The sequence below is a fragment of the Gymnoscopelus microlampas genome (genome assembly GCF_963454915.1).
Source record: "Gymnoscopelus microlampas genome assembly, chromosome: 9".
NCBI lineage: Eukaryota > Metazoa > Chordata > Actinopteri > Myctophiformes > Myctophidae > Gymnoscopelus > Gymnoscopelus microlampas.
In genome coordinates this window covers 52140558-52167837 of record NC_139946.1, presented here as the reverse complement: position 1 = coordinate 52167837, position 27280 = coordinate 52140558, and the positions used below count along the sequence as shown (strand labels likewise).

The window sequence follows — 27280 nt, the reverse complement described above, 5'->3', positions numbered from 1 at the left end:
CACTACAGCAGTGTTTAACACTTCAAATGGCCATAACTCTGTGACCATTGCTCTGATCAGCACAATATAGGGCTGGATTTGAAGGCCGCATAGCTCACAGCCCAACATATAGTGAGGTTGTATAATATAGATTTTCACTTTTTCTTTTTGGGCCATTTCACAATAGTGAGAGGTTATTGCTAGGGGTGGATCCTTGGCATGGAAAAGTTTGGAACACCTGGTCAAGAGGATCTAAGATGAATATTTACATCCATAGTTACATACATACTGCAGGGGTCTTCAACGTTTTCAGGCCAAGGACCCCCTAGCTGAGAGAGAGATGAAGCAGGGACCCGCTCTATATTGTATAAAATTGTGTTTCAGATAAACTTTTGCTGCTCTTTTTTCCCTCTACACCAGGGATGTCAAACATACGGCCCGCGGGCCGTATCAGGCCCGCTAACTAGTTTAATCCGGCCCGCGAGATGATTTTGCAAAGCATTAAAAAAAAAAAAAAAAATGTTTTAATTGCTTTTTGGCCAAGTCTACACCTGCAACCACACGTAACTTCCACTTTCCTCTTCTTCTTCTTCCTCGTCTTTTTATTGATATTGTCTGTATTGGAGCGCCTCAGTGCGGCTGCAGAGTTAATGTGCAACCTCTTCCAGAGAGAGATAGAGACACTAGAAACTCTGCTGGAGACACAAAACAAACTGTGTAGACTTGGCCCTTTGAAATAAAATGTATTTTATAAACACATTTTTTTTCTTAACGTAATCGATTAATTAATCGGTAAGGCCTAACGGTAAACGGTTAATAAAATGTCTCCATTTGGCCATCCCTATTTGTGAAGTTTACATTTTCAGAATGTGCTTGTACTAACTAAGACTAAGTAAAGTAAACAAAGAAAACTATTTGAAGTTGTTGTTATTGTTATTATTAGTTATTATGCCATGATTTTACCGGTCCGGTAGGCCTACCGGTCCGGTACCGGTCCGGCCCTCTGGCCCTCTGGCCCTCCTCCATGTGGCCCCTGAGCTAAAATGAGTTTGCCATCCCTGCTCTACACCTACAGTACAACTCTTTGCCAAAAATAGCCGATCTACAAGCTCACAACGCCTTGCAGCGCGAGGCGTTGTGAGCTTGTAGATCTGCTATTTTTGGCTAATGTTCTCCTCAGAAAAAGGGATGCTAGGGTTCAAGTGGTTAATGTAAAAAAAAAAATCATATGACACAAAGATTTGGCGGACCCCCTATAGTAGCTCTGAGGACCCCTGTACTACTGTATGCTTACATTACACCCGCAATGACAAATTAGAGACAAAACAAACCCAACGAATACACTTATCCATGTATGTTCTGCCATAGAGTAGTTGTATTAATGTTGTAGCCATTCTCCTCAGTTTTGGAGTAATAACGTGACTTTGAATCGACACTGAATGTAGTGGTGCAAAACAATTCACCCAAACTTGTGAGAAAGATATTGGGGGAACTGTTTCACTTGGCTCAGAGCAGCAACTTTTTAATGTTATTAACCCATTAAGACCTGAGGAAGATTCTACAAATGTCTTCTAAATCCTGAAAAACAGTTTTCTGAAAAAAACTCTGTTGCTATGTCAGTGGTGCTCAAAAACCTTTTCATGTCAAGGACCCCCAAAATTAAATGTATTTTGCCGCCCCCCCCCTTCACAAAATATCTTGTTCCAGGGACCCACAGATGCAAAGATTTGAGTACAAAATGTACTTTAAAATAATATATATTCAGAGATTTGCAAAAATGTTCACAATTTATAAAAAATAGCAGATCTACAAGCTCGTAGCGTGGCACGAAGTGACATGCTATGAGCTTGTAGATCTGCTATTTTTGAATAGCCAACCAATGTCTTAATGGGTTAAATGAATAGTGTTTTGCTTGCATTATTCTCAGTGGCTCTACTACTAGCAGAAAAAAAGCCTAAACTTTTCAACACACACTGCGCTGACAGGGAAGGCTTTATGTATTCATCTGACATAACAGATGTTATCACTTTATGAGGACAAGTTTGCCAACATTTCAATTATGTCGCTGAATTAGGGGGAACATACTGGAGTCTATGGAAACACGATATACTGCTGTTTTTAATTTAAGGGCTTGTATTAGAAGAAGCTGCTGGTGTAGCTGGAAGCGGCGATGTTAAGTCATTCATGTACTCAAGTACTGTACACTCCAGTACTATTTCAACAGAAATCTTGTAAACGTTTTTGAAAATAGCAGATCTACAAACTCACGAGGCACCCTGATGCGTTGTGAGCTTGTAGATCGGCTATTTTCAAATTGCCGAAGTATGAAATAAGGCTTAATTGGTTAATGATCAATGATTAGAATCAAATAACACGATATACGTATATATGATATCAGTCAGATGGCAGGTTTATTTGTAACCTGGCATCCTATAGTTTGTATAGTTTCAATGTACAGATTTTGTTGTTGTTGATTTTATACTGTTTAGACCAGTGGTTCACAATCATTATTCAAAAACAGCAGATCTACAAGCTCACAGCGCGTCACTTTGTGCCACGCTGAGAGCTTGTACATCTGCTATTTTTGCATTTTCTTTAACATAAATCTTCTCTTCTGGGGGAGGTCCCTGGCAACCCCTTTTCAGATGGGGGGTCCGTGGCCAAATACATATCGGTTTGGGGGTCCTTGACATGAAAAGGTTTGAGAACCAGTGATTTAGACTGATGATAGGTTATTGGTTTACCTATGATCAGTGGTGTAAAGTACATTTACTCAAGTAACATTTTTAGGTACTTACTTTTTTGAGTACTTCCAATTTTCAATAATTTTACGCCACTAAATCTCAGAGGCACACATTGTACTTTTACTCCACTACAATTATTTGAAAAAGATTATCATTACAAAACATACATTAACCACTTCAGCCCTATGCATACTTAGGCTATTTGAAAATAGCCGATCTACAAGCTCACAACGCGTCGAGCTTGTAGATCTCCTATTTTCAAAGCACTTTTATACATTTGGAAACTTGTGAAATGAGACAGTCTACAAAATGAGTACTTTTGTACTTTTACTCAAGTACAGTACATTTTGAATACCGGACTTTTACTTGTAACAGAGTATTTCTACATTGCAGCATTGATACATACATAAGTACAAAACGTGAGTACTTTTTCCTGCACTGCCTATGGTCCTAGATCAGGATCTCTATGCATTTGATGTGTTACCTCGTGTTTACCTTGCTTACTGTAAGTGTCTATGGATTAAGAGCGTCTGCTAAAAGGCCTAGATTGTAAATAGTATTTTTCCTCCACCACTGGGCTGGGGAATAGAAAGCAGAGCCGGTGAACAGAGGAGGGTTTAGGGGGGGCGAGGGGGGAGACGATGTCGAGTCGAGTTCAACACCGGCTCAAGGCCTCGTGTCACATGGTTTGGTAATTCTGTGCACATTAGCCGGGCTGAGCCTCCCCATGGTTCCCTTGTACGCTGTAATTAAGTAGAAATGAATGGCTCAGAAATGTAAATGAACAGGGGAAGTCAGATCACAGGGGCTCCCTGGGAGATCGAATTAAGTTAGAAAACCTGGGGAAAAAACGGAAGGGTTGTCAGCCGCTGGAGCCCCGGCACCGCCTTTGTACTTATAGCACGGCTCTGTTGCTGATGGCCAAGGGGAAACTCCTTGAATCCACGCACGCACGCTGCGCACACACACACACACACACACACACAAAGAAGTTCATTGCATATCGTTGCTGTCGGGCAGAAACCTCTTATATCCATATTTAAACTTTTTGTGTTTTTTTCATAAATGAATGCCCTACTTGATCATACTACAGCGTCACACAAAAGCTCTGTCCATCTGCTACTTTTGCCGTTTTTGAGCGGTGCCAGCCGCTCCAACAAGTGACCGAGTGTGTTTGCCCGTATGTCTGTATGTATGAGCACGGCATCAACAGCTGCAGCTGATTGCAACACAAAGATGCAACCAGTTACACTAATTAGACACAAACAGGTGACAGTGCAACACTTGTGTCACTTAAAGACATGCACACACACACACACACACACACACACACACACACACACACACACACACACACACACACACACACACACACACATCTTTTACTACTAAAGAAGCAGTAGTGTCCTGTGTGACACTGTGTGAGTCGATTAATAGAATAATCTTGAAGCGTCCCAATCTTAACACATTGAGTGCCATACCGTAGATCTACGGGAGGAGATTTTTTTTTTTTTTTTTTTTTCCCCACACGGGGCGCTCTAACGCAATTTTGGGATGATCCACGGAGCCTAAAATGGAGAGGATAGATGTGGATCCGTGGCAAAAAAAACTACGTCCCGTCCACTCCAATAATAACTAATTGAGAAAAAGCTTCATATCTCCATATCTTTTTTACCGTGGTGGAAACGAGACATTTTCGATGGGCGATCACTCTGCAATGGCGGATCGCGTTAGAAATATTATTGTTCCAGGCAATAGTCGGGACCCTCGACCATCGTGCACGCACCCTTTGTTTACATCCGCGTCCTCGTCGTGGCGTCTACTGCCCTAAACAGATCAGCGTACATGGTAAGAATGCCAGCACTAGATGTACCCCGTTTTAAAAAAAACTCTGGCACTAAATGTGTTCATCTTACCCCTACAAAATCGATTGTTTTATTAAAATTAAAAACATTTACTGTTGCATGCTTAAAGTCAATGTACGGCAGGCAATGTTTTGCCTTGAGAAAACAAAAGAATAAAGAAAGAGAAAAGGAGGACTTGGAGCAGGTCTCGACTTGGCAGAAGCACAACACGGGTTGGCAAGCCTCCAGAGAGAGGCTGGTAATAAAGCCATTTTTCACTAAACTGTCTGCACATCGACTAGCAGATGGTGATTGATGCCCCCCCCCCCCCCCCCCCCCGCTTTAACCCGTAAAAGTGTGGAGTTATTTGTTCGGAAAGGGGGAGCTTACAAATGAGTTTCCGTTGACACAAACAATGACATTTCCCATTATTTTGGAACGTGTTGGAAACTGTGATAACAACGATCGTGCCTGACTGTCATCGTAGCAACCAGCCACGCAGCACGAACGATGCCTTGAATTTTCGTACACGTAGATGGCAGCTCTTGACCCTGTGGGCGACCCAAGACGCTTTACACGTGTGTTTACTGTCACGTGTGGAAATTCGGCCTGGCATGCGGCTAAGATGGTCAACATCACACAGTGTGTGGTCACCATTCGAACGGCGGGGAATGATGGTGTGTGTGTGTGCGTATGTGTGTACTTTTATTACTATACTTGTGAGGTCCAATTGACCCAAAAAGTAGATAGTAGAATTTCCTGGTCCTTACAAGAGAAAGGGTTGTTTTATGGTAAAACAAATAAAGAACATGTTTAGGGCTAGGCTTAAAATCTAATAGCCGATCTAAAAGCTTTTATAATTCGTTATAAGTGCCAAGTCTGACTGGGGGTCCCCCATGACTATGCTAGTAGGCCCCCCTCCCCTTTCCCCTCAACACCAAATCCCTCTGAAATAAACGACGTTGTTGAGAGCTTGTATGCAGTTAAGTGCATGCAGTAGGCATGCTGCATGCACTGTCTGCTACCATTACTGTGAGATCACAGAATGTTAAGGCCAAAGCCTATGTTATATTGCGTAATTTCATTAGAAAACGTACCAACGTATAAAGTCAAATTATCTGGTGTGAGGATGACATTTTTACCACCGAGCAGACGCCACAACAACACAACTACTGACTCTTGCAGTCAAGAGAAAACCTGTCGTGATATTTCTTGCTGTCAGGGGAAATTGACAAAATGGTAACTGTAAGAGTGTGCAGTGTGCACCCGAGAGGTCTGGGCACCTCAATGTTAAATTGGTTATTTTCTTCACAAAACAAAAAAAATGGAATTGGAAAATGGTCTGAAATAGGGTAAAGTATGTGAACATGCTTGGACATTTGACATTTAAGGCCTAATATTTCAACAAGTGCTACAAAACCTGTGGATAGTCAGTCATCATGGCATAAACAATAGGTTTAAGGGTAAATTTAGGTCTGATAATGATGTACTGCACCATGCATGTTCAAATCATGTATAATTTACATTATTTCATATCTACAAGCTCAAGAGCTTGTACATTTTATAAGTATAAAGTTATTAAATTATGCAAGTTATCTGCCCCGTGCACCTTTTGTTTATGAAGCCTAAAAACTGTAATGTCATTTTTATTCATAATGTTCCGACGACAGAAACGCAATTACATAGTTAAATCACAACGATGGGAGAGAGGCGGCTACAGATTCTGAGAGATCACGAACCCTGGTTAAGAGGAGAAACCATGTGTGATCGGCCTGTAGTGTACACACAGAGTCAACATCTCTCTCCAGAAAGCAAAAAAATGAGAGAGTCACAAACTCTGTGTTATCCATGTAGAGACTGCTATCACAGACTGTGTGTTATCCATGTAGAGAGACTACTATCACAGACTGTGTGTTATCCATGTAGAGAGACTGCTATCACAGACTGTGTGTTATCCATGTAGAGAGACTGCTATCACAGACTGTGTGTTATCCATGTAGAGACTACTATCACAGACTGTGTGTTATCCATGTAGAGAGACTGCTATCACAGACTGTGTGTTATCCATGCAGAGAGACTACTATCACAGACTGTGTGTTATACATGTAGAGAGACTACTATCACAGACTGTGTGTTATCCATGTAGAGACTACTATCACAGACTGTGTGTTATCCATGTAGAGAGACTACTATCACAGACTGTGTGTTATCCATGTAGAGAGACTACTATCACAGACTGTGTGTTATCCATGTAGAGACTACTATCACAGACTGTGTGTTATCCATGTAGAGAGACTACTATCACAGACTGTGTGTTATCCATGTAGAGAGACTGCTATCACAGACTGTGTGTTATCCATGTAGAGAGACTACTATCACAGACTGTGTGTTATCCATGTAGAGAGACTGCTATCACAGACTGTGTGTTATCCATGTAGAGAGACTGCTATCACAGACTGTGTGTTATCCATGTAGAGAGACTACTATCACAGACTGTGTGTTATCCATGTAGAGAGACTACTATCACAGACTGTGTGTTATCCATGTAGAGACTACTATCACAGACTGTGTGTTATACATGTAGAGAGACTACTATCACAGACTGTGTGTTATCCATGTAGAGACTACTATCACAGACTGTGTGTTATCCATGTAGAGACTACTATCACAGACTGTGTGTTATCCATGTAGAGAGACTGCTATCACAGACTGTGTGTTATCCATGTAGAGAGACTACTATCACAGACTGTGTGTTATCCATGTAGAGAGACTGCTATCACAGACTGTGTGTTATCCATGTAGAGAGACTACTATCACAGACTGTGTGTTATCCATGCAGAGAGACTGCTATCACAGACTGTGTGTTATCCATGTAGAGAGACTACTATCACAGACTGTGTGTTATCCATGCAGAGAGACTGCTATCACAGACTGTGTGTTATCCATGCAGAGAGACTACTATCACAGACTGTGTGTTATCCATGTAGAGAGACTACTATCACAGACTGTGTGTTATCCATGCAGAGAGACTGCTATCACAGACTGTGTGTTATCCATGTAGAGAGACTACTATCACAGACTGTGTGTTATCCATGCAGAGAGACTGCTATCACAGACTGTGTGTTATCCATGTAGAGAGACTACTATCACAGACTGTGTGTTATCCATGTAGAGAGACTACTATCACAGACTGTGTGTTATCCATGCAGAGAGACTACTATCACAGACTGTGTGTTATCCATGTAGAGAGACTACTATCACAGACTGTGTGTTATCCATGTAGAGAGACTACTATCACAGACTGTGTGTTATCCATGCAGAGAGACTACTATCACAGACTGTGTGTTATCCATGTAGAGACTACTATCACAGACTGTGTGTTATCCATGTAGAGAGACTACTATCACAGACTGTGTGTTATCCATGTAGAGACTACTATCACAGACTGTGTGTTATCCATGTAGAGACTACTATCACAGACTGTGTGTTATCCATGCAGAGAGACTACTATCACAGACTGTGTGTTATCCATGTAGAGAGACTACTATCACAGACTGTGTGTTATCCATGTAGAGACTACTATCACAGACTGTGTGTTATCCATGCAGAGAGACTACTATCACAGACTGTGTGTTATCCATGTAGAGAGACTACTATCACAGACTGTGTGTTATCCATGTAGAGAGACTACTATCACAGACTGTGTGTTATACATGTAGAGAGACTACTATCACAGACTGTGTGTTATACATGTAGAGAGACTACTATCACAGACTGTGTGTTATCCATGCAGAGAGACTACTATCACAGACTGTGTGTTATCCATGTAGAGAGACTACTATCACAGACTGTGTGTTATCCATGTAGAGAGACTACTATCACAGACTGTGTGTTATCCATGTAGAGACTACTATCACAGACTGTGTGTTATCCATGTAGAGAGACTGCTATCACAGACTGTGTGTTATCCATGTAGAGAGACTACTATCACAGACTGTGTGTTATCCATGTAGAGAGACTACTATCACAGACTGTGTGTTATCCATGTAGAGAGACTGCTATCACAGACTGTGTGTTATCCATGTAGAGACTACTATCACAGACTGTGTGGTATCCATGTAGAGAGACTACTATCACAGACTGTGTGTTATCCATGTAGAGACTACTATCACAGACTGTGTGTTATCCATGCAGAGAGACTACTATCACAGACTGTGTGTTATCCATGTAGAGAGACTACTATCACAGACTGTGTGTTATCCATACAGAGAGACTACTATCACAGACTGTGTGTTATCCATGTAGAGACTACTATCACAGACTGTGTGTTATCCATGCAGAGAGACTGCTATCACAGACTGTGTGTTATCCATGTAGAGAGACTGCTATCACAGACTGTGTGTTATCCATGTAGAGAGACTGCTATCACAGACTGTGTGTTATCCATGTAGAGAGACTGCTATCACAGACTGTGTGTTATCCATGCAGAGAGACTGCTATCACAGACTGTGTGTTATCCATGCAGAGAGACTGCTATCACAGACTGTGTGTTATCCATGTAGAGAGACTGCTATCACAGACTGTGTGTTATCCATGCAGAGAGACTGCTATCACAGCACTCTTTGGTCCCACTATTAAGCCAGGGTGATCGACTGGAAACGTCATCGGGTTCTTCTCCGCCCGAACTGAACCCCCTGCTCTCACCTCAGGGTTCTCCTACATCAGTGGTGTTATTCTTGTGTCGTCGCCACCAATCCACCACACAGAGTTAAATGAACACTGAGGATTCTTTGACCGTGCATCGTTCTATTCACTCTGTTGTCTTTGTGTTTTGGCCATAACGTGTAAACATTTGGGAAAAGTAGTGTATTCTATTACACTGTGCTGTGTACTTGATTAAAACACAAACACACAAGATTTTTGCTATGAATGCTTGTGGGGAATTCCTTAAGAGTTCATTCAACTCAGAGAGTGTACAAATGTAACCAAATGGACCCTTACGGGTCCATTTGGTTACATTTGTACATTCTCTGAGTTGAATGGTTACATTTGTACACTCTCTGAGTTGAATGGTTACATTTGTACACTCTCTGAGTTGAATGGTTACATTTGTACATTTTCTGAGTTGAATGGTTACATTTTCACATTCTCTGAGTATAAGTTGACAGTGTATCTCTTTAAATGGGACAAGCATCAACCCCAGAGAGAAGAGCATCCTTACAGTAAGCTACTATGATATTCATATGGGTTTGTATGACCTTATTTCTGTTTCTGTGTATGTCACGTGAAACGCCTGTTCTTAAAGCTATAGGGACACACACACACACACGTACGGACGCACGCACACACACACACACTGAAGGGACAGAACGCCCGTTTCTGAAGCTGCAGACACGCACGCACGCGCGCGCGCACACACACACACACACACACACACACACACACACACACACACACACACACACACACACACACACACACACACACACACACACACACACACACACACACACACACACACACACACACGCACGCACACAGTGAAGGGACTAGTTGAGAACAATTCCGACAGACAGAAGAGGTCCAGGAACACGGAACACACAGAGCGCAAGGCGCCGAGCGGATCCAATTCTCATCAGGTGTGTGTGTGGGTGTGTGTGTGTGTGTGTGTGTGTGTGTGTGTGTGTGTGTGTGTGTGTGTGTGTGTGTGTGTGTGTGTGTGTGGACTCACAGGAGTAATGAGGGGAAGGGTGAGAGGGTCAGGGGTTCAGGGGTGAACAAGAGAGCACACACACACATACACACATTCTGACAGCTTGGAGGAAAGGGGAGGGGGGGGGCGAGGGGAGGTGAATATGAATTAAGCCTGGGGGGGGGAGCGGTGAGTTTGAGGAAAAAGCACATGTGACATCTCACGGCACGGCTAATGAGAGTGTTGTTGTTGTGTGTTGTTGCAGAGTGTAGGAGTTGTTGTGTGTCACAGGAGAAGAAGCACATTTTGTTCTTTTTTGCCTCTTGTTTGGTGTAACTCACACTGTGGGTCTTTGTCTGCCACTTTGGTCGCTCGTGCTGGGGGAGGGCCTCTGCCCGGCGGCCAATGAGGACGCGGCGCCGGCGCCGGAGGACGAGGAGGACTGCGGGGGCGGCGGCGGAGGCGGCGGGAGAGCGTCCTGTAAGAAAAAAAGGGGAGGATAGAGTTAAAAAAAATGAAAAAGTTACAATACATAAGGGCTTGATCAGTGGTGTAAAGTAACTACATTAAGTACATTTACTCAACTACTGTACTTAAGTACAATTTTGAGGTATTTGTACTTGAGTATTTCCAATTTCTAAAACTTTTACTTCTACTCCACTACATCTCAGGTCCAAATATTGTATTTGTACTTGTGTATTCTCGTGCTGTTACTCAAGTAAATTTTGAATTCCGGACTTCTACTTGTAACGGAGTATTTCTACATTGCAGTATTGATACTTTCACTTAAGTAAAGAATTTGAGTACTTTTTCCGCCACTGGGCTTGATATACGCTGTCGCCTTGTGTGTAGCGCGTCACGCTGCGAAAACAGCAGATCTACAAGCTCACAACGAGCTTATAGATCTGCTATTTCCAGTGCGTGACACACTGGCACACAACTAAAGACTAAAGAGCGGCTTTACATTTACACAACAATCAATCATTGGCTTTCTGTCAGGCCGTGGGGGGACAAAGAGGAGCTTTCAGTGAGCTGATACAAAGGTGTTGTGTAAAAAGGATCGAAACCCGATGGCGAGCGAGAAAAGAAAAAAACGGATCATCTGTCATCTTGGCCTCTTCCATTCTAGCCTTGCTGACACCGAGGGGGAAGCACGCCGTGGCTCTTGTCCCCGACTCGCCTCTCTGTGAAAAACTTGGGGGGAATCTCTCCTGCTTACCGAGTGCCGCACTATGAGCTTATAGATCTGCAATTTTTTTTTTGGGGGGGGGAATGGTGAAAATGTGTGCAAATCTTTGAATATATATACATTTTTAACTCAAATCTTTGCTTCTGGGGGGTCCCTGGAACCAAATATTTTGTGATGGAGGGTCCGCGGCCAAATACATATCGTTTTGGGGGCCCTTGACATGAAAAAGTTTGAGAACCATTGATATTATAGCAACATGCGTTTTTTTCAGGATTTAGAAGACATTTGTAGAATTCCCAGAAGCAAAGATTTGAGTTACACATTTCCGCTTAAAAAAAAAATATATATATACAAAGATTTGCACACATTTTCATGATAAAAAAAAACAGATCTACAAGCTCGTAGCACAGCACTCGGTGCCGCGCTACGAGTTTATATATCTGCTATTTTTGAAATATGCCTCAGATGCGTTCCCAGATGCATTCCGGGCCTCGTTGACACAGAGGGGAAGTGCGTGGTGGCTCTTGTCCCCAACTCGCCTCTCTGGGAAAAACTTGGGGACTCTCTCTCTCCTGCTACACTTGCTTGCTTGTTTGTTTGTTTGTTTGTTTGTTGCTAGGAGACCTGGTGGTTGCATATGAAATGCAGTTGGCAGCGTTGTGTTCTTAATTGGTACCATATGAAAACCTAACGTCTGTCGACGTTCCGACAGAGCGGTACCCGCAAAAAGCGTGGTGCCATGCCCCGTGCCGCCCCGCTGGCGGAGGGATCCCCCCGTCTGGGGGCGAGCGGCGGGGTTTCCGGGTTTCCCTTACCGCCGCCACTAGCGTCACAAGGCGGGCGCCAGAGGAACGCGGCTGGGGAGAACAAGGCTAAAAATGAGCGGCGCGCCCCGCTATTGTAGTTCTATCCAAACCTCTGTGATGCTGCTCTCTGTGATGTTTGTTTCCCTGTGTTTGTTGGGAGTGCAGGGAGAATGTTTAAGACATTGGTTCTCAAAGTGGGGTTCAGGGACCCCCAGGGGTCCTTGGGGGGGGTACCAGGGGGTCCCCAGCAAATAGCCGATCTACAAGCTCACAACGCGTCGCGAGCTTGTAGATCTGCTATTTTCAAATAGCCTAGGTGTAAAATAGGGCTAAAGTGGTTAATGTATGTTTTATAATGTAATGATTTATATCTGCAAAGTAACTAGTAAAAAAGTTTCAAAATAATTGTAGTGGAGTAAAAGTAAAAGTATAGACAATTGGAAACACTTACTACTGAGTAAATGTACTTAGTTACTTTACACCACTGTATATACCAATAAGGCCAATAGAAAAACCTACGATGTTTCCAACCTAAGCATGGGAGAGCAGAGGACAGCTTCCATAACGCAGTGTGTGTGTGTGTGTGTGTGTGTGTGTGTGTGTTTCGGTTCAGCGATGACGCCTGAGCTGAGATAATTAGATTGCCTGCAGGCTAGAGGAATCATCTGTACAAAAACATCAAGTAGAGGTTCCCAAGTGAAGCGGAGAGCCGACCTTTTGTGTACACATTCCTGTTCATTCAGGAGCGCCGCATTCCAACACACACACACACACACACACACACACACACACACACACACACACACACACACACACACACACACGCACTCAATGTATTTCTCTTAATCAGAAAAGTTTTTTGCAAAAAAAAAACTGTGTTCACACTGTCAGCATTTATCATTCACACCAAGTAGCCTGAGCCAGTGACTGAGCTATTAACGTGATGAATTCTGACATTTTGCTAATAAGCTATTTTCAGACAAAGCCAAAGACATTGTGCAACTTTTCATCCCCATGACATGGCGAGCAACTGACAACACCAGACTTAGTTTCTTAAGGGGATTTTGTTTCTATAACTAGTACACCTGTATGATAGAGTATGTATGTTACTATAACTAGCAGTGGTTTAAAGTAACTAAGTACATTTACTGTAGTGCTGTACTAATTTTCTGGAGGTAGGTTAGTCTCCACCTACCACTGGGATAGACGTGTAGCCCTGAGTCTCCGACGGGAATGTGAAGACGGTCGCCGTGGTGACAGGACTGCTGGGGGGCGGAGTCACAATGAGTCCAGTTGTGCAGATGTGTACCTGTGGGTTGAAAAGAGGAACATCATCACATTTACTCTTTTAGTCAATCATTTTGTACCCTTTTTTTCCACTCTCAATTTAGTCATGCCAATTACTCCTCTCCACACAACTGGTGCTGTTGTACCCTAGTATAACCCTACTATAGACACTCGGACATGACAGATGCACTGGTGGTGGACAGGTACTTTGCTACAGCACCTCCCTGGTGCATCACATCCATTCATCACAGAACTAGACTAGAAAAAGTGCTCCTCGGAGCACAGGTCTCCGCCAGGTCAGGCACGTTATTGTGGCCTCCTGGTGGCGCTATAATAGGCCAATGTGAAAAGGGTGCCATATATTCTTAGGTCTTTCACGCAATCAGACACTGCATTCATGACTTGAGGCATTTTGTTCCAAAAATGTGTTTTGCTAAATTTGACCTGCTGGTGGCGCTATAACAGGCCAATGTGAAAAGGGTGGCATTTCTTCCTCGGCCTAGTGGGAATGTGCGTGTGAAAATTCACGGAAATCGCAAGCTGCGTGCATAGTTTGAGGCTTTTTGTTCAAAACGGACCAATCCTGCAAACTTTGGAAGCCAACCATAGGCAATGAGGATGGAATATGGGAAATCGGACAGATCTCTGTTGATCACATGACTATAGAGATACTGTGTAGCGATTTGCATGACGTTTGGATAAAATCTGTAGGAGTAATGTAAAAAAATGGGTTTTGCACAAATCGGCCTCCTGGTGGCGCTATAACAGGCCCATGTGAAAGAATTGGGGCAGAGGTTCTGAATTGGCATCCAGGGAGTGTGTGTGCACAGTTTCGGAGCGACCGGGCCAACAGTGCCGGAGATTAGCTGGTAACACACAGACAGGACGGACGGACGGACACACACACACACACACACACACGGACGGACGGACGGAGGGTAAAACATACTCTCTCGCCATGCCTTCGGCCTGGCAGAGACAACTAGTAGTACAGGCAGAAGGAGCCTGGCTGTGACCACTGATTTATATGTGGCTGTGAGCCTGTGTCGCGTACCCCTGCGAGCTTGTAGATCGCCTATTTCCGACAACCAAGTACGCAACTTCGGGACCCCCCCCCCGAAGACGAGATGGTACATCTCAAGGGCTTTATCCTAATAAAGAAACTTGAATCATTAAGTATGATGCAATCAGCAAGATGGGTTTCAATGTATCCCAAACAGATGCAGAATGACAGTATTATTACTATGCCTTTTACTCTGGAGGAAATGTGCCTTAAGAGACATTTTTGCATGTAATCTTCCTCTGCGTTAGTGTAACAAGAGGGGAAATGAGGATGACCTAGTTTGAAGTGCGACAAACTAAAAATTACATTTTTTGAAGAACACTTTCCTGAGGCTATTAACGACATTGTGTCTGAGAACGAGTCCCTCTTTCCGAGCAAAGACGTGTGGCTGGCTGGCTGAGTAATGCCCCGCTCGACTCGACCGTGACCGCGTTGTTGTTCCCCACGTCGCCATTGGCCCGAGGCGGAGTCAGGTGACCGTCCAGCAGGTGGGTGTGTGCTTGCCAGGCCTCCACCCCCCCCCCCTTCCCCAAAAAACAGAAAAGTGGAAAAAGGTGACTTCTCTCTGCGAGGAGGACAAACCAGCCACCTGTGATGGAAGAAGGCTATTAGCAAAGACCCACAGCTCATAGCGTGGCACAAAGTGACACGCTATGAGCTTGTAGATCTGCTATTTTTGAAAAATCATGAAAATTTGTGCAAATCTTTGAATATATATATATTTTTAAAGCAAAAATGTTTTACTCAAATCTTTGCTTGTGTGGGGGTCCCTGGCACAACATATTCTGTGATGGGGGTTCACGGCCAAAAACATATATTTTTTTGGGGGTCCACGACATGAAAAAGTTTGAGAACCACTGATATAGCAACATACGTTTTTCAGAAAACCGTTTTTAGAATCGGGTCCTCAGATCTTAAAGGGTTAACTACGGTACTTCAGTACATGTACTTAGTTACCTTCCACCACTGTTGCCAGGTCCCACCAACCCCCCCCCCCAACAAAAAAAAGTGTAGAAAGGTGACTTCTCCCTGCGAGCAGGAGGAGGAGAAACCAACCAGCCACCAGTGGAGGAGGAGGCCCCCAGGCACCACCACCACGTGTTGACTGAGTCACGGCGTTGTCTTGGTAACGAGGCCACACTGTCTGTCGGACACACAATATCCCCCCTGTGTCCAGGCTGCCTCCCCCCTGTGTGTGTGCTGTACTGTGGGTCTAGCCTGTGTGCTGTACTGTGTGTGTGTGTGTGTGTGTGTGTGTGTGTGTGTGTGTGTGTGTGTGTGTGTGTGTGTGTGTGTGCTGTCCAGCCTGCCCGCCATGCATGACTGGCCCTGACAGAGCTGTCCCACAAGGTGAGTCATTACAACCTCACATTCAACCTAACACTACAGCTAGCTGCCTCACACTGGACACGCTGCCCAACAACCACAGGCCAATAAAACTATACCAGTGTTGGGAGAGGTACTCACATTTGTTTTACTTAAAGGGTCTACACCATGAATTTTAACTTTTTCTTCATTTTTGTGTGTTTTTGGTCTACCCCACCTCTCTTCTGTTCCAACAAATACCCGACTTCGAGCATGCAGGCTTTCATAGGCTATCTGTGGTTTTTATGTAAATTGGTCTGAAAACAGTCCGTCAGATTTGTTCCCCCTGCCTACGTCACGTCTGGGAACAATTCCTCCCGTTTTTCAGTTCTAACCCAAAAAAAAAAAAAAAAAAAAAGTTTTTTTTTTTTTTTTACTTTTTCCACACAGAACCAGGACATAGCATGCATATAAACTGGCTCAATAGCGCCCCGTGCCAAACAGGACAATGTGGTATTGCAGGTGAAAGTGCTTTATAAGCCAGAGAGAAGTTAGTTGGAATGAGTATATCTGAGGCTTGATTTAGGCTCAAACCTTTTGAAAAACGTTTGAGGGACATAAACAATATGATATTAAATATTATTATTATTTTTTAAATTCATGGTGTAGCTCCTTTAAGGAAAAGTATTGATACCACAAGGTAGAAATACTCTGTTACAAGTAAAAGTCCGGAATTCAAAATGTACTTAAAGTACAAAAGTGTTGGAATCTAAATATACTTCAAAGTATCAAAAGAAAAAGTACTCGCGGACACCTTTGGCATCCCTAAACACACCAGTCATTTCACAAGTTTTCAAAATGTATATATAAATGCGACGCGTTGTGAGCTTGTAGATCCGCTATTTTCAAAGTATATTTTCAGTATATAAAGTGCTTAAGTGGTTAATGTATGTTTTGTAATAATAATAATAATAATAATAGGTTTCCTTTCCACCTGACAGAGACGATATATAATAAAGGTTTTTCAGAAAGCTGTTAGGATTTAGAAGGTGTTTTTAGAATCAGGTCTAAATGTCTAACACCAAATCTCTTCACCATTTACATGTTTTTAAATACTTTATACTACTGCTCCATTACATCTCAGAGGCAAATATTGGACTTTTTACTCCGAAACACCATTATTTGACATATTTAGTTTCTAGTTACAATCTAAATACAAAACACACATTAATTGAGGATGAATGAGGATGAATTGTTATAGGCGAAGCTACCCGGAAGCAGGTAAAGCAAGCCTTACTTTTTCGATGAATTGAGTACAAACTAAGGACCCCAATGGAAACGAGGCATAGTGCTTTCTTGGGTTTAAAATCCTCTTAACTCATTCAGTGCCAAACATATTTCTGGCTTTATCATCCCTGTGCCAAGGCCAAAAAAACATTGTAAAAAAAAAGTGCTTAGGAAGCGAGATACAGCCTTTTTCAGTAAGATGTTAAACAAGAAGTGAATGGAGCAGCAAATCTTCAAATCATGATATCTTGGGTTCTGAACATTTTTTTTCAAAAACAAAAACAAAAAAATTCATGACGTTGGCGACGTCATTGGCACTCTGGGCTTAAGAAAACGTGACGTTGGTGACGTCAATGGCACTGAATTAGTTAACAGACCTTGTATTGAACTGTACTTCCCTGTGCTTGTCTTCGCAAACTGTTAATAAAGTATTCAATCAATCAATCAATGAAACCTTTACCAGCTGTAACATTAAAGTGATGAACACACGAACGCATCACTAATTACAATCCAATAACAAGATGGTGAAAACGGAGCCATTCTGCAACAATGAGCACTTTCCACATTGTTGTTGCTGTAAAGTATTACCCTGACGCCAACACTTTTTGGTACTTTCACTCATTCCACCGCTGAAGAGAAAGAAAGGATGGAAGAACTAGAAAGGGGCTTCACAGGGATAATCGTGAGGAGGGGGGAGAGAATATCGTTTTCTCTTTTGAGCGAGGCCTGCCGGTTTCGGCACATTAACTTTTACGACCAATTTCGGCGGCGAAATAAACATGATTGAAAAACATCAAGACGAGAGAGAGAGAGAGAGAGAGAGAGAGGGGGGGGGAGAAGGGGGGAGAGAGAGAGGGGCGTGTCCGTCCCGTTTTACAGGGATGGACTTTTTTTCTGAACCCCTCTGGCAGCCACTCAAGCTTCTCTTTTATCCCATTAAAACCTGGAACGCATCTGTGTCACTTTTTGATTTGAGCAAAAAAGCATTATTTTACACTTTAGCTATTCAAAAATAGCAGATCTACAAGCTCATAGCGCGGCACCGAGTGCCGCGCTACAAGCTTGTAGATCTGCTATTTTTGAAAAATCGAGAAAATTTGTGCAAATCTTTGAATATATATTCTTTTAAAGTGAACATTTTTCACTCAAATCTTTGCTTCTGGGGGGTCCCTGGAACAACATATTTTGAGATGGGGGTCCGCGGCCAAATACATATAATTTTGGGGGTTCTTGACATGAAAAAGTTTGAGCACCACTGATATAGAAACATAAGTTTTTTCAGAAAACTGTTGGGATTCACAAGACATTTAGTAGAATCGGAACCACCTCAGGCCTCAGTGGGTTATTGTTGTTGTTCTACCGAATAGCTTTGAAGAACAGGCAACGTGAGAGTACAGATGAGGAGATGAGGAGCGGTGAGTACAGCAGCGCCCGGGGAGACCGTGTCCTTTTGTGTGTCTCTTTTGTTATTATGATGAAACACGGCGGGTCTATAACTCAGACGGACGGTACAGGTACAGTAGGTTTTGCACCTCCTCACTGGGAGCTGTCACTGGAGTCCAAGAGGAGGATCGCCTTACAGGCCCCCGTGAGGGAGTTGAGGGCTTAATCCATTTAGAGCGGGAACGCCTCTGTTGTCATTTTATAGATTTCTTTGGGCTATTCAAAAATAGCAGATATACAAGCTCTTTTTTTTTGTGAAAAATGTGTAAACCAGGGGTCTTCAACGTTTTCAGGCCAAGGACCCCTATAGCTGAGAGAGAGATGAAGCAGGGACCCCCTCTATATCGTATAAAATTGCGTTTCAGATTAAACTGTTTTTGTTTACTTGGTCTGCTCTTTTTTCCCCTCTACACCAAACACCTCTTTGCCAAAAAATATCAGATCTACAAGCTCACAACGCCTCGCAGCGTGAGGCGTTGTGAGCTTGTAGATCTGCTATTTTTGGCTAAAGTTCTCCTCAGAAAAGGGATGCTATAGGGTTCAAGTGGTTAAGGTAAAAAAAAAAAATCACATTACACAAAGATTTGGCAGACCCCCTGTAGTAACTCTGAGGACCCCTTAGGGGTCCCGGACCCCCTGTTGAAGACCCCTGGTGTAAACCCTGGAACAACATATTTTACAAATGTTCGCTTTTAAAAAAAGACATTCAAAGATTTGCGCAAACTTTCACGATTTTTCAAAGAAATAGCAGATCTACAAGCGCATAGCCGCACTATGAGCTTGCAGATCTGCTATTTTTGAATAGCCAAAAGAAATCTAAAACTACACAGATGCGTTCCCGGATTGAATGGGTTAAAAAGCCAACAGTATCCTTGTTAATAATTAGCCGAGGAACAGGCAACGTCTGGAGTGTTTTAAAGAGGCGTGATTATGTCCTCTCTCTCTCTCTCTCTCTCTCTCTCGCCCGCAGGATAGAGAAATCTTTTAATCAAGAGGATGAATCAAGACAAGTACATGAAAAGGCAGAGAGAGAGAGAGACAGAGAGAGAGAGAGAGAGAGGGGTTTGTATGAAGACAAATAAAACATGAAATAAAAGGGCCTTTTGTTGCGGAAAAATACACAAACTGTCTCTTTCTCTTGTCAGACACGGATGAAAGCAGACACCAGTGTGATGACTGCAGTGTCTAGTGAAAAGCTGTCTTAACACTACAGTATGAGAAGAGATTCTGAATGGAAGGGGGGGGGAGTGGTGGAAAGTAACTAAGTACATTTACTCAAGTACTGTACATAAATACAATTTTGAGTTGTTTTGTACTTTACTTGAGTATTTCCAATTTCCAATACTTTTACTTCTACTCCACTACATCTCAGTGGCAAATATTGTACTTTTACTCCACTACAATTATTTGAAAACTTTAGTTACTAGTTACTTTGTTGATTTTGATTATTATTACAAAACAGACATTACCTACTTCAGCCCTATATACATTTCGACCATTTGAAAATAGCCGATCTACAAGCTCACAATGCGTCACGATGCAACGCATTGTGAGCTTGTAGATCTGCTATTAGTATTTTCAAATGATGTTTATACATTTTGAAAACTTGAAATACAACATTCTACATAATCAGTACTTTTACTTGGTACTATTTTTGGTGCCAATACTTCTGTTCTTTTACTCAAGTACATTTTGAATTCCTGACTTTTACTTGTAACAGACTATTTCTATATTGCAGTATTGATACTTTCACTTAAAGTAAAACATTTGAGTACTTTTTCCACCACTGACAGTAAGAGAAGGGCTTCTGAATGGAAGGAGGGGGAGAAAAGAAAAGAGGAGAAAGGATATGTGAGGGCAACAACATAAACCCACATCTGCCTCTGATAAGGCTGGCATGGTATACTAGCCAGCGCTGTCACAACATTACACTGTAAAATGCCTTGATTTATACTTGGTAGAGTGCCGGTGTCAAGCACACACAAAACGTACATATTTTATTGCATATGGCTGCAGAAACCTCTTATCTCCAGATTACATTTTTTGGTGCTTTTTCGTAAATGCCCTTCTTCAGTGGTTCTCAAACTTTTTCATGTCAAGGACCCCCAAATTGACACTTATTAGCCCGCGGACCCCCATTTGAAAAGATAAGCCAGGGACCCCAATAAGAGAAGATTTATACGGCTTTCTAGCAGTGATTCTCAACCATTTTAATCTCAAGGACCCCCAGTTTGACATGCATTAGGCTACGGACCCCCATTTAATGGCATTTATACCTCTGGGACCCAAATTTATATTATAAAATCAATGTTAATTTAACTCTGAGAGTGTACAAATGGAACCAAATGGACCCGTTAGGGTCCATTTGGTTCCATTTGTACACTCTCAGAGTTACAAAACCATAAGAGTCCATTTGGTTCCTATCCATCATTTAGCTGGGGACCCCCTGGAACCGCCTCAAGTACCCCTGGGGGTCCCCGTACCCCACTTTGAGAACCAATGCCCTACTTGCTCTCATAACTATAAGCGTCACACAAAAGCATCTAAAGTAGCAGATTCGAGCTTGTAGATCTGCTACTTTTGCCATTTTAGAATTTCAATCCTGAAAAGTAACAGTTTTGGACTTTCAACCTACTGTATGCATCGGCTATTTGAAAATAGCAGATCTACAAGCTCACAACACGTCGCATCGCGAGTGACGCGTTGTGAGCTTGTTTGTAGATCTGCTATTTTCAAATAAAATCTTGGGGGCTAACTTACAGTATAATAAAAAGACCTGGCAACGCTGGCACACGGTGTGAAGATAGGCGGTGCTTAGAGGGTGAAATCTGAGACAATAGGGCCATTGAACCAATCGACACCTTTCATGCAAATGTTAAGCCTTCATGTACGCTAATCTCCACGCCCCCAAAATACGCACAGAAACAGACACAAACCAAGCCTTGTTTGTACCAATTTAAAGGTAGGGTGATTTTCTTTGGTTAAAATAAGTGTTAAATAGCTCTATATTCTGATAGTACTCATTGATATAGTGTGTTTGTTCAGTAAAAGGACTCTCCTTGTCTCTCCACTTCTTTATTAAAAAGAAAATGCATTTTCGTTTTAGTTTCATTTCCAATCTTATCCAATCAGGATAGAGAACTCAATCAGGATACAGATTAAACAAGTGAAATTGGAAGTGATGACACTAAGAAATGAGCAGACACAATTGGAACTGGAACACTATAAAAATGAAGCTTAAAAATGGGTACTTTCTCCTGATTGGCTGAGATTCTGACACCTACCGGAAAACGTATTTTGTGTTTATTAAAGAGCTGGAGAGACAGGGAGACATCTGTTACTGAACAAACACTCTATAGCAATGATTACTATCACAATATAGTGCGCTTTAACCTTTTAACAAAATACTTTTTGTTTTAATCAAAAAATATCACTTACTGTACCCTACCTTTAATGACTCTAAAATGGCTATCTGTTGGAATGAAAACCTCTCAGAAAAAAAGTTATTTTCCTTGTTTGTACCGTTTAAAAACGGCCGACTTGAGGGTCTTTTTCTAGCCCCATGCAGTCACATATGAGGTTTCCACGCTGACAGAGAGCACATTATAAACGGCTCACACACTAAGCTTGTACAGGCAGACGCTGATGCAAGAAGACAAGCAGCAGAAACCACAGTAGCGGTACAGTAGGTTCTCACTTTGACGTGGCAGGAGGGCTGCTAATTGTGTTTCTAACCACTTAAAGGGGAACACCACTCATTTTCAACATTGAACTATGTCTTTAATGCACCTTAGAACTGTTGCGTGGAAATAAGAACCCCCCCCACTCCTTTCTATGTTGCCTAGAATTGGATAATTGATTGAGGTCATGTGATCAGTGACATACGCACGGTGTACTTTTGGCTGAGGGGGGGGGGGGGGGCGGAGCAAAAAGTACACCTTGCGTATGTCACTGATCACATGACCTCAATCAGTGAAATGTGTTAATGCAGCATCAAAAAACATTTTAACCACTTCATCCATTCGTAGGTCGGCTATTCAAAAATAGCAGATCTACAAGCTCACAGCGCGTCACTTCGTGCCGCGCTGCGAGCTTGTAGGTCTGCTATTTTTGAGTGGTGCCAACCACTCCTACATGTCCGTATGTTTGAGCACAGCTGATTGGTCAAGCTTCACGTGACACGTGACAATATGTTGTCACGTGACAACATATTGTTGCTGATTGCAACACAAGGATGCAACCAGTTACACTTTCAAAGGCACCACTCTCTTCACACTGGGTGTGATTTTTTTTAAATGTTTGCAACATCTTGAAAGTTTGACGTTTTTTTTAACACAAATCTTCTCTTCTGGGGTCCCTTTCACAAATACATATCAGTTTGGGGGTTCCTTCATTCCTTGGCACGAAAAAGTTTGAGAACCGCTGCGTCTAGTGCCTCTCGCCTGGCAGTCAGTCAGTCACACAAGCAGCTGGGAGCTGTAGCCTTTTCTAAAGGGTTGCTGTGGAAACCTCGGGGCCCCGAGCTGTTGAGTGTTTTTTTTTTTCTCTCTCTTCCTCTCTCTCTTCCTCTCTCTCCTTCCCTCTCTCTCTCTCTCTCTCACTCTCTCTCCTCTTTCGCAGGCGAGTGGAGTCACGCATCCGTGATTTCAAAACGCTTGGATGGAGCGATGGCCTGTTGGCTATGATGGGTTGTTGGGGGGGGGGTTAAGGGAGAGGGGGGGGTTAAGGGAGAGGAGGGGGGGGGACTCGTGGGTAATTGCTGACAGTGGGAGAGAAGCTGGAATGTCGAGTCAAAAAAACAAGAGAAAAGGAGAAGTGTTGCGGGATGGCGCTTTGGGAGTTTGCGTGACTTCTCTGACACAAGCCAAACAGGATGTTGACATGTCAGCTGTGTGTCTAGAGAGAGAGCGGGGGGGGGGGGGCATGTCACCCAAGACGCCTTGATCAACAGAGAGAGAGAGACGGTGGTATGCGGACCACGGCCAACAAACAAGTTGGTGTCCAATCTGGAAGCGTTTTGCTCTCGAATGTTGTGTTGAAGAAAGTGTGTGTGTGTGTGTGTGTGTGTGTGTGTGTGTGTGTGTGTGTGTGTGTGTGTGTGCGTGCGCGGGGGGGGGTAAACTCCTCACTTCAGGGAACGAAACAGAGATAAGCTGCGACGCATTTTTGAGCTTGTAGATCTTCCAGTTTTATGTTCACCACACGATGCCGCAGCCAAGTTACAAATCAGGGCCTTACGGTACGGCTCTCTCTCTCTGGCTAAAAATACACCCCATTCATCATCACACGTCACGTTTCCTAAGGCAGAGGTTCTCAAACTTTTTCCATGTCAAGGACCCCCAAGACGATATGTATTTGGCCGCGGACCCCCCATCTCAAAATATTTTTTTCCTCAGGGACCCCCCCCCCCCCCCCCCAGAAGCAAAGATCTGAGTTACAAATGTTCGCTTAAAAAAATATATATATTCAAACGGTTTGCACACATTTTCAAGATTTTTCAAAAATAGCAGATCCACAAGCTCATAGCGCGGCACCGAGTGCCGCGCTATGAGCTTGTAGATCTGCTATTTTTGAATAGCCAAAGTATAAAAGGTTAAGAAAAAAATCACACCCAGTGTGAAGTGGGCGGTGTGTGGTCATCACAACATGACTCACTTAAAAAAAACATAAAAGTGTTTTTTTTAAGTCCATACTGCTATTCATAGGGCTGCACATGTGTCATGTGTTTCGCTAGCCAATCACAGTCCTGAATTTGCAAAGTCAGCCAATCACATTACAGCTAGTGGTGATGACACTAGCTGTAATGTGATTGGCTGACTTTGCAAAAGTATAGATTTGCATTGACTGTGGAAGGGTTAGGGTTGTAGACTATTGGCCAATCACGGTGCAGGATTGGTCAGTGTCCAAACCTCACTTATAGGGGGCGGTTACACCGCCCCAAAAATATTGTGATGCTATATTAACACATTTAGCTGGGGACCCCTGGAACCCCTCTCCCCCCCAAGGACCCCTGGGGGTCCCCGGATGCCGACTTTGAGAACCAACGTCCCTAAAGATCAACAGGGAGGGTATTTTGTTTGTTGCCCTTCATCAAGCCTGGCAGAGGGTACAAATTTGGGGGCCGGGGACCAGAGTACGTATATATACTGTAGCTGCAATGCAGCAGCTACTCACCCCCCCCCCCCCTCCTCCACCCTAGTCCTGCTGACGCAGTGTGTGTGTGTGTGTGTGTGTGTGTGTGTGTGTGTGTGTGTGTGTGTGTGTGTGTGTGTGTGTGTGTGTGTGTGTGTGTGTGTGTGTGTGGGCCTAGTGCTGCTGACGCAGTGTGTGTGTGTGTGTGTGTGTGTGTGTGTGTGTGTGTGTGTGTGTGTGTGTGTGTGTGTGTGTGTGTGTGTGTGTGTGTGTGTGTGTGTGTGTGTGTGTGTGTGTCTCCTCCCGTCCTCACCTGGGAGGGGGCGCTGCAGGAGAGCCCCCCGGTGAGCTCTCCGATGCGCGCGGCCGCCGTGGGGTTGCTGGAGCTGATGAGCACGGGGCCGCTGATCTCCATGGAGTGGCGCTGAGGGGGAGGGGCCAGAGAGGGCTTGTGGGACATGGTGAGAGAGGTGAAGGAGTGGCGCTTCTTACTGTTCTTCTTCTCGGCCGCACGCTGCTGGCCCCCGCCGCCGCCGTTGCTCTGGGGCCCCGACGAAGAGGAGGAGGAGGAAGAGGAGGAGGCCCCCGCATCCACAGTCGGGTCCCCGACCCCGGAGTCCGACGGCTTGTCCAGCTCTATGAGCTGACGGGCTGCTGAGTTAAACTGTTGGGGAGGGAGGGGGAGAGAGAGAGAGAGGGAGGAGGTGGGAACATAGAGTTAAAAATTATAAGAGAGGGCACCGAATATCTCCTCCCATCCCAGCCTGATCGCCAGAGAATTAGTATACATTGCACGGATTTGTGCACGTCATTCCGTGCATAGTCGCCTAGAAACCCCCAAATTCCGTGCATATGTACGGGGAGTCCCACGGTGGGCGTAACCAGTCGCAACCCGGAAAAACCAGGAAGTAGAGCAGTCCCCACAACAAAATTTACGATTCTGTGCCTATCGGTACGTAACTCAAACGGCGCTGAGTAGGCTCAAGGGAATGTCGCAATGTTCAGGACGGCAACTCGCTCGCTTTAGCTCGCTCGGTGGTCCTTCACACGGCGACAATTCCCTTGAGACTGCGCGCCTCCGAAATGGTTTAGTCACAATGGGGGAGATGCGAGGTGGCTATGCACGGAATTTGTGGTTTTCCAGTAGTCTATGCACGGATTTTGAGAAACGTTGAAAAACGTTCAATGAGAACGTTTCCTCTGGCGATCGGGTTGCCCATCCACTTGCATTGAATTGCTCACCCAGTGCATGGGCCTAAATCACCCCTTCTTCCGGGTTGAGAAATATGATGGGCAAGGCCTATTTTGGGCTTCTGTGACACGTTCTGCGTGTCACCTCGGTGAGTACATACCTGCACTCCATATTCCATCCGTATGTACTCATTATGTTAAATGTTTATAATCACAGTGTAGCCTTGAGTCCATATTTATAATGCAAGATGTTTGATAATGTGCGATACAGTAAAATTATTAAAAATGTTTAGCCTATTTTAAGGTAGTCTGTTGTCATGTCTACCAAATTAATGCATTTTAAAATGATTCAGCGTGTTTCAATAAGACCTGGAACGCATCTGTATTTTTTTAATTTGAGCTGAAAAGCATTATTTTACACTTTGGCTATTCAAAAATAGCAGATCTACAAGCGTGTGTGCAAATCTTTGAATATATATTATTTTAAAGCGAACATTTGTAACTCAAATCTTTGCTTCTGGGACCCCCTGGAACAAAATATTTTGAGATGGGGGTCCGCGGCCAAATACATATAATGTTGGGGGTCCTTGACATGAAAAAGATTGAGCAACACTGATATAGAAACATACGTTTTTCAGAAAACTGTTTTAGGAGACATGTAGAATCGGCTTCAGGTCTTAATGGGTTAAAATACAAAATTAATGTGAGTGTACTTTCTGGAGACTATTTAGCGTCCGTCTACCTTTGTTATCCCACAGGGAAATTCTATTCCATTTAAATAGGGATTGGGGAAACAAACAGGGGGAACCAAAACAAAGCGGCTCCGCCAAACCGGAACCCGCGAACGCAGTGATATTAGTCTGGCCATGCCAGGCTACGTCTGTTTAACGCTATAATGTCAACGTCTCAGAACCCGGAAAAGGAAATACCAGGCTTTCCTCCGAGGTGGAGAGACTGGTGATGCGAGGTTTACTGGCAAGAGAGTCAGTGGGATACAACGCCAGTGACAACACAGACATTATGTGTGGGGAGGAAATAACGACTTAATTAGGAAGAGAAAAGTGAGTAAAAAAAGAAAAGAAAAGGCGTGCGTGTCTCTGATTCACACCGGCTGGATCAGATATGAGGATTAACATAAGTTCAACATCATCATCAGCGTGTCTGGAGCCTCGTCAGCGATTAATGTCAACACCAGCCTTTACACCGCCCGTCCACAAACAAGTGGGAAAGGTGTTTAACCCCTTTAGACCGGGAAAGAATCTGTCATTTTTACATTTCTTTGGCTATTCAAAAAAATAGCATATATACAAAAGATAAA

At 43.5% G+C, this 27280-nt stretch overlaps 1 protein-coding gene across 1 annotated transcript in view; it reads right to left on the bottom strand.

Moving 5' to 3' along the window:
• sh3rf1 (SH3 domain containing ring finger 1) overlaps window positions 1-27280 on the bottom strand; it is a 98492-nt gene that overhangs the window by 14964 nt on the left and 56248 nt on the right. The window contains exons 5-7 of the mRNA XM_084067040.1: window positions 25085-25435; window positions 13450-13563; window positions 10601-10737 (exon numbers count right to left, since the gene is read on the bottom strand). Coding sequence (XP_083923166.1) covers window positions 10601-10737; window positions 13450-13563; window positions 25085-25435 — 602 coding nt within the window. The remainder of the gene's footprint in view (window positions 1-10600; window positions 10738-13449; window positions 13564-25084; window positions 25436-27280) is intronic.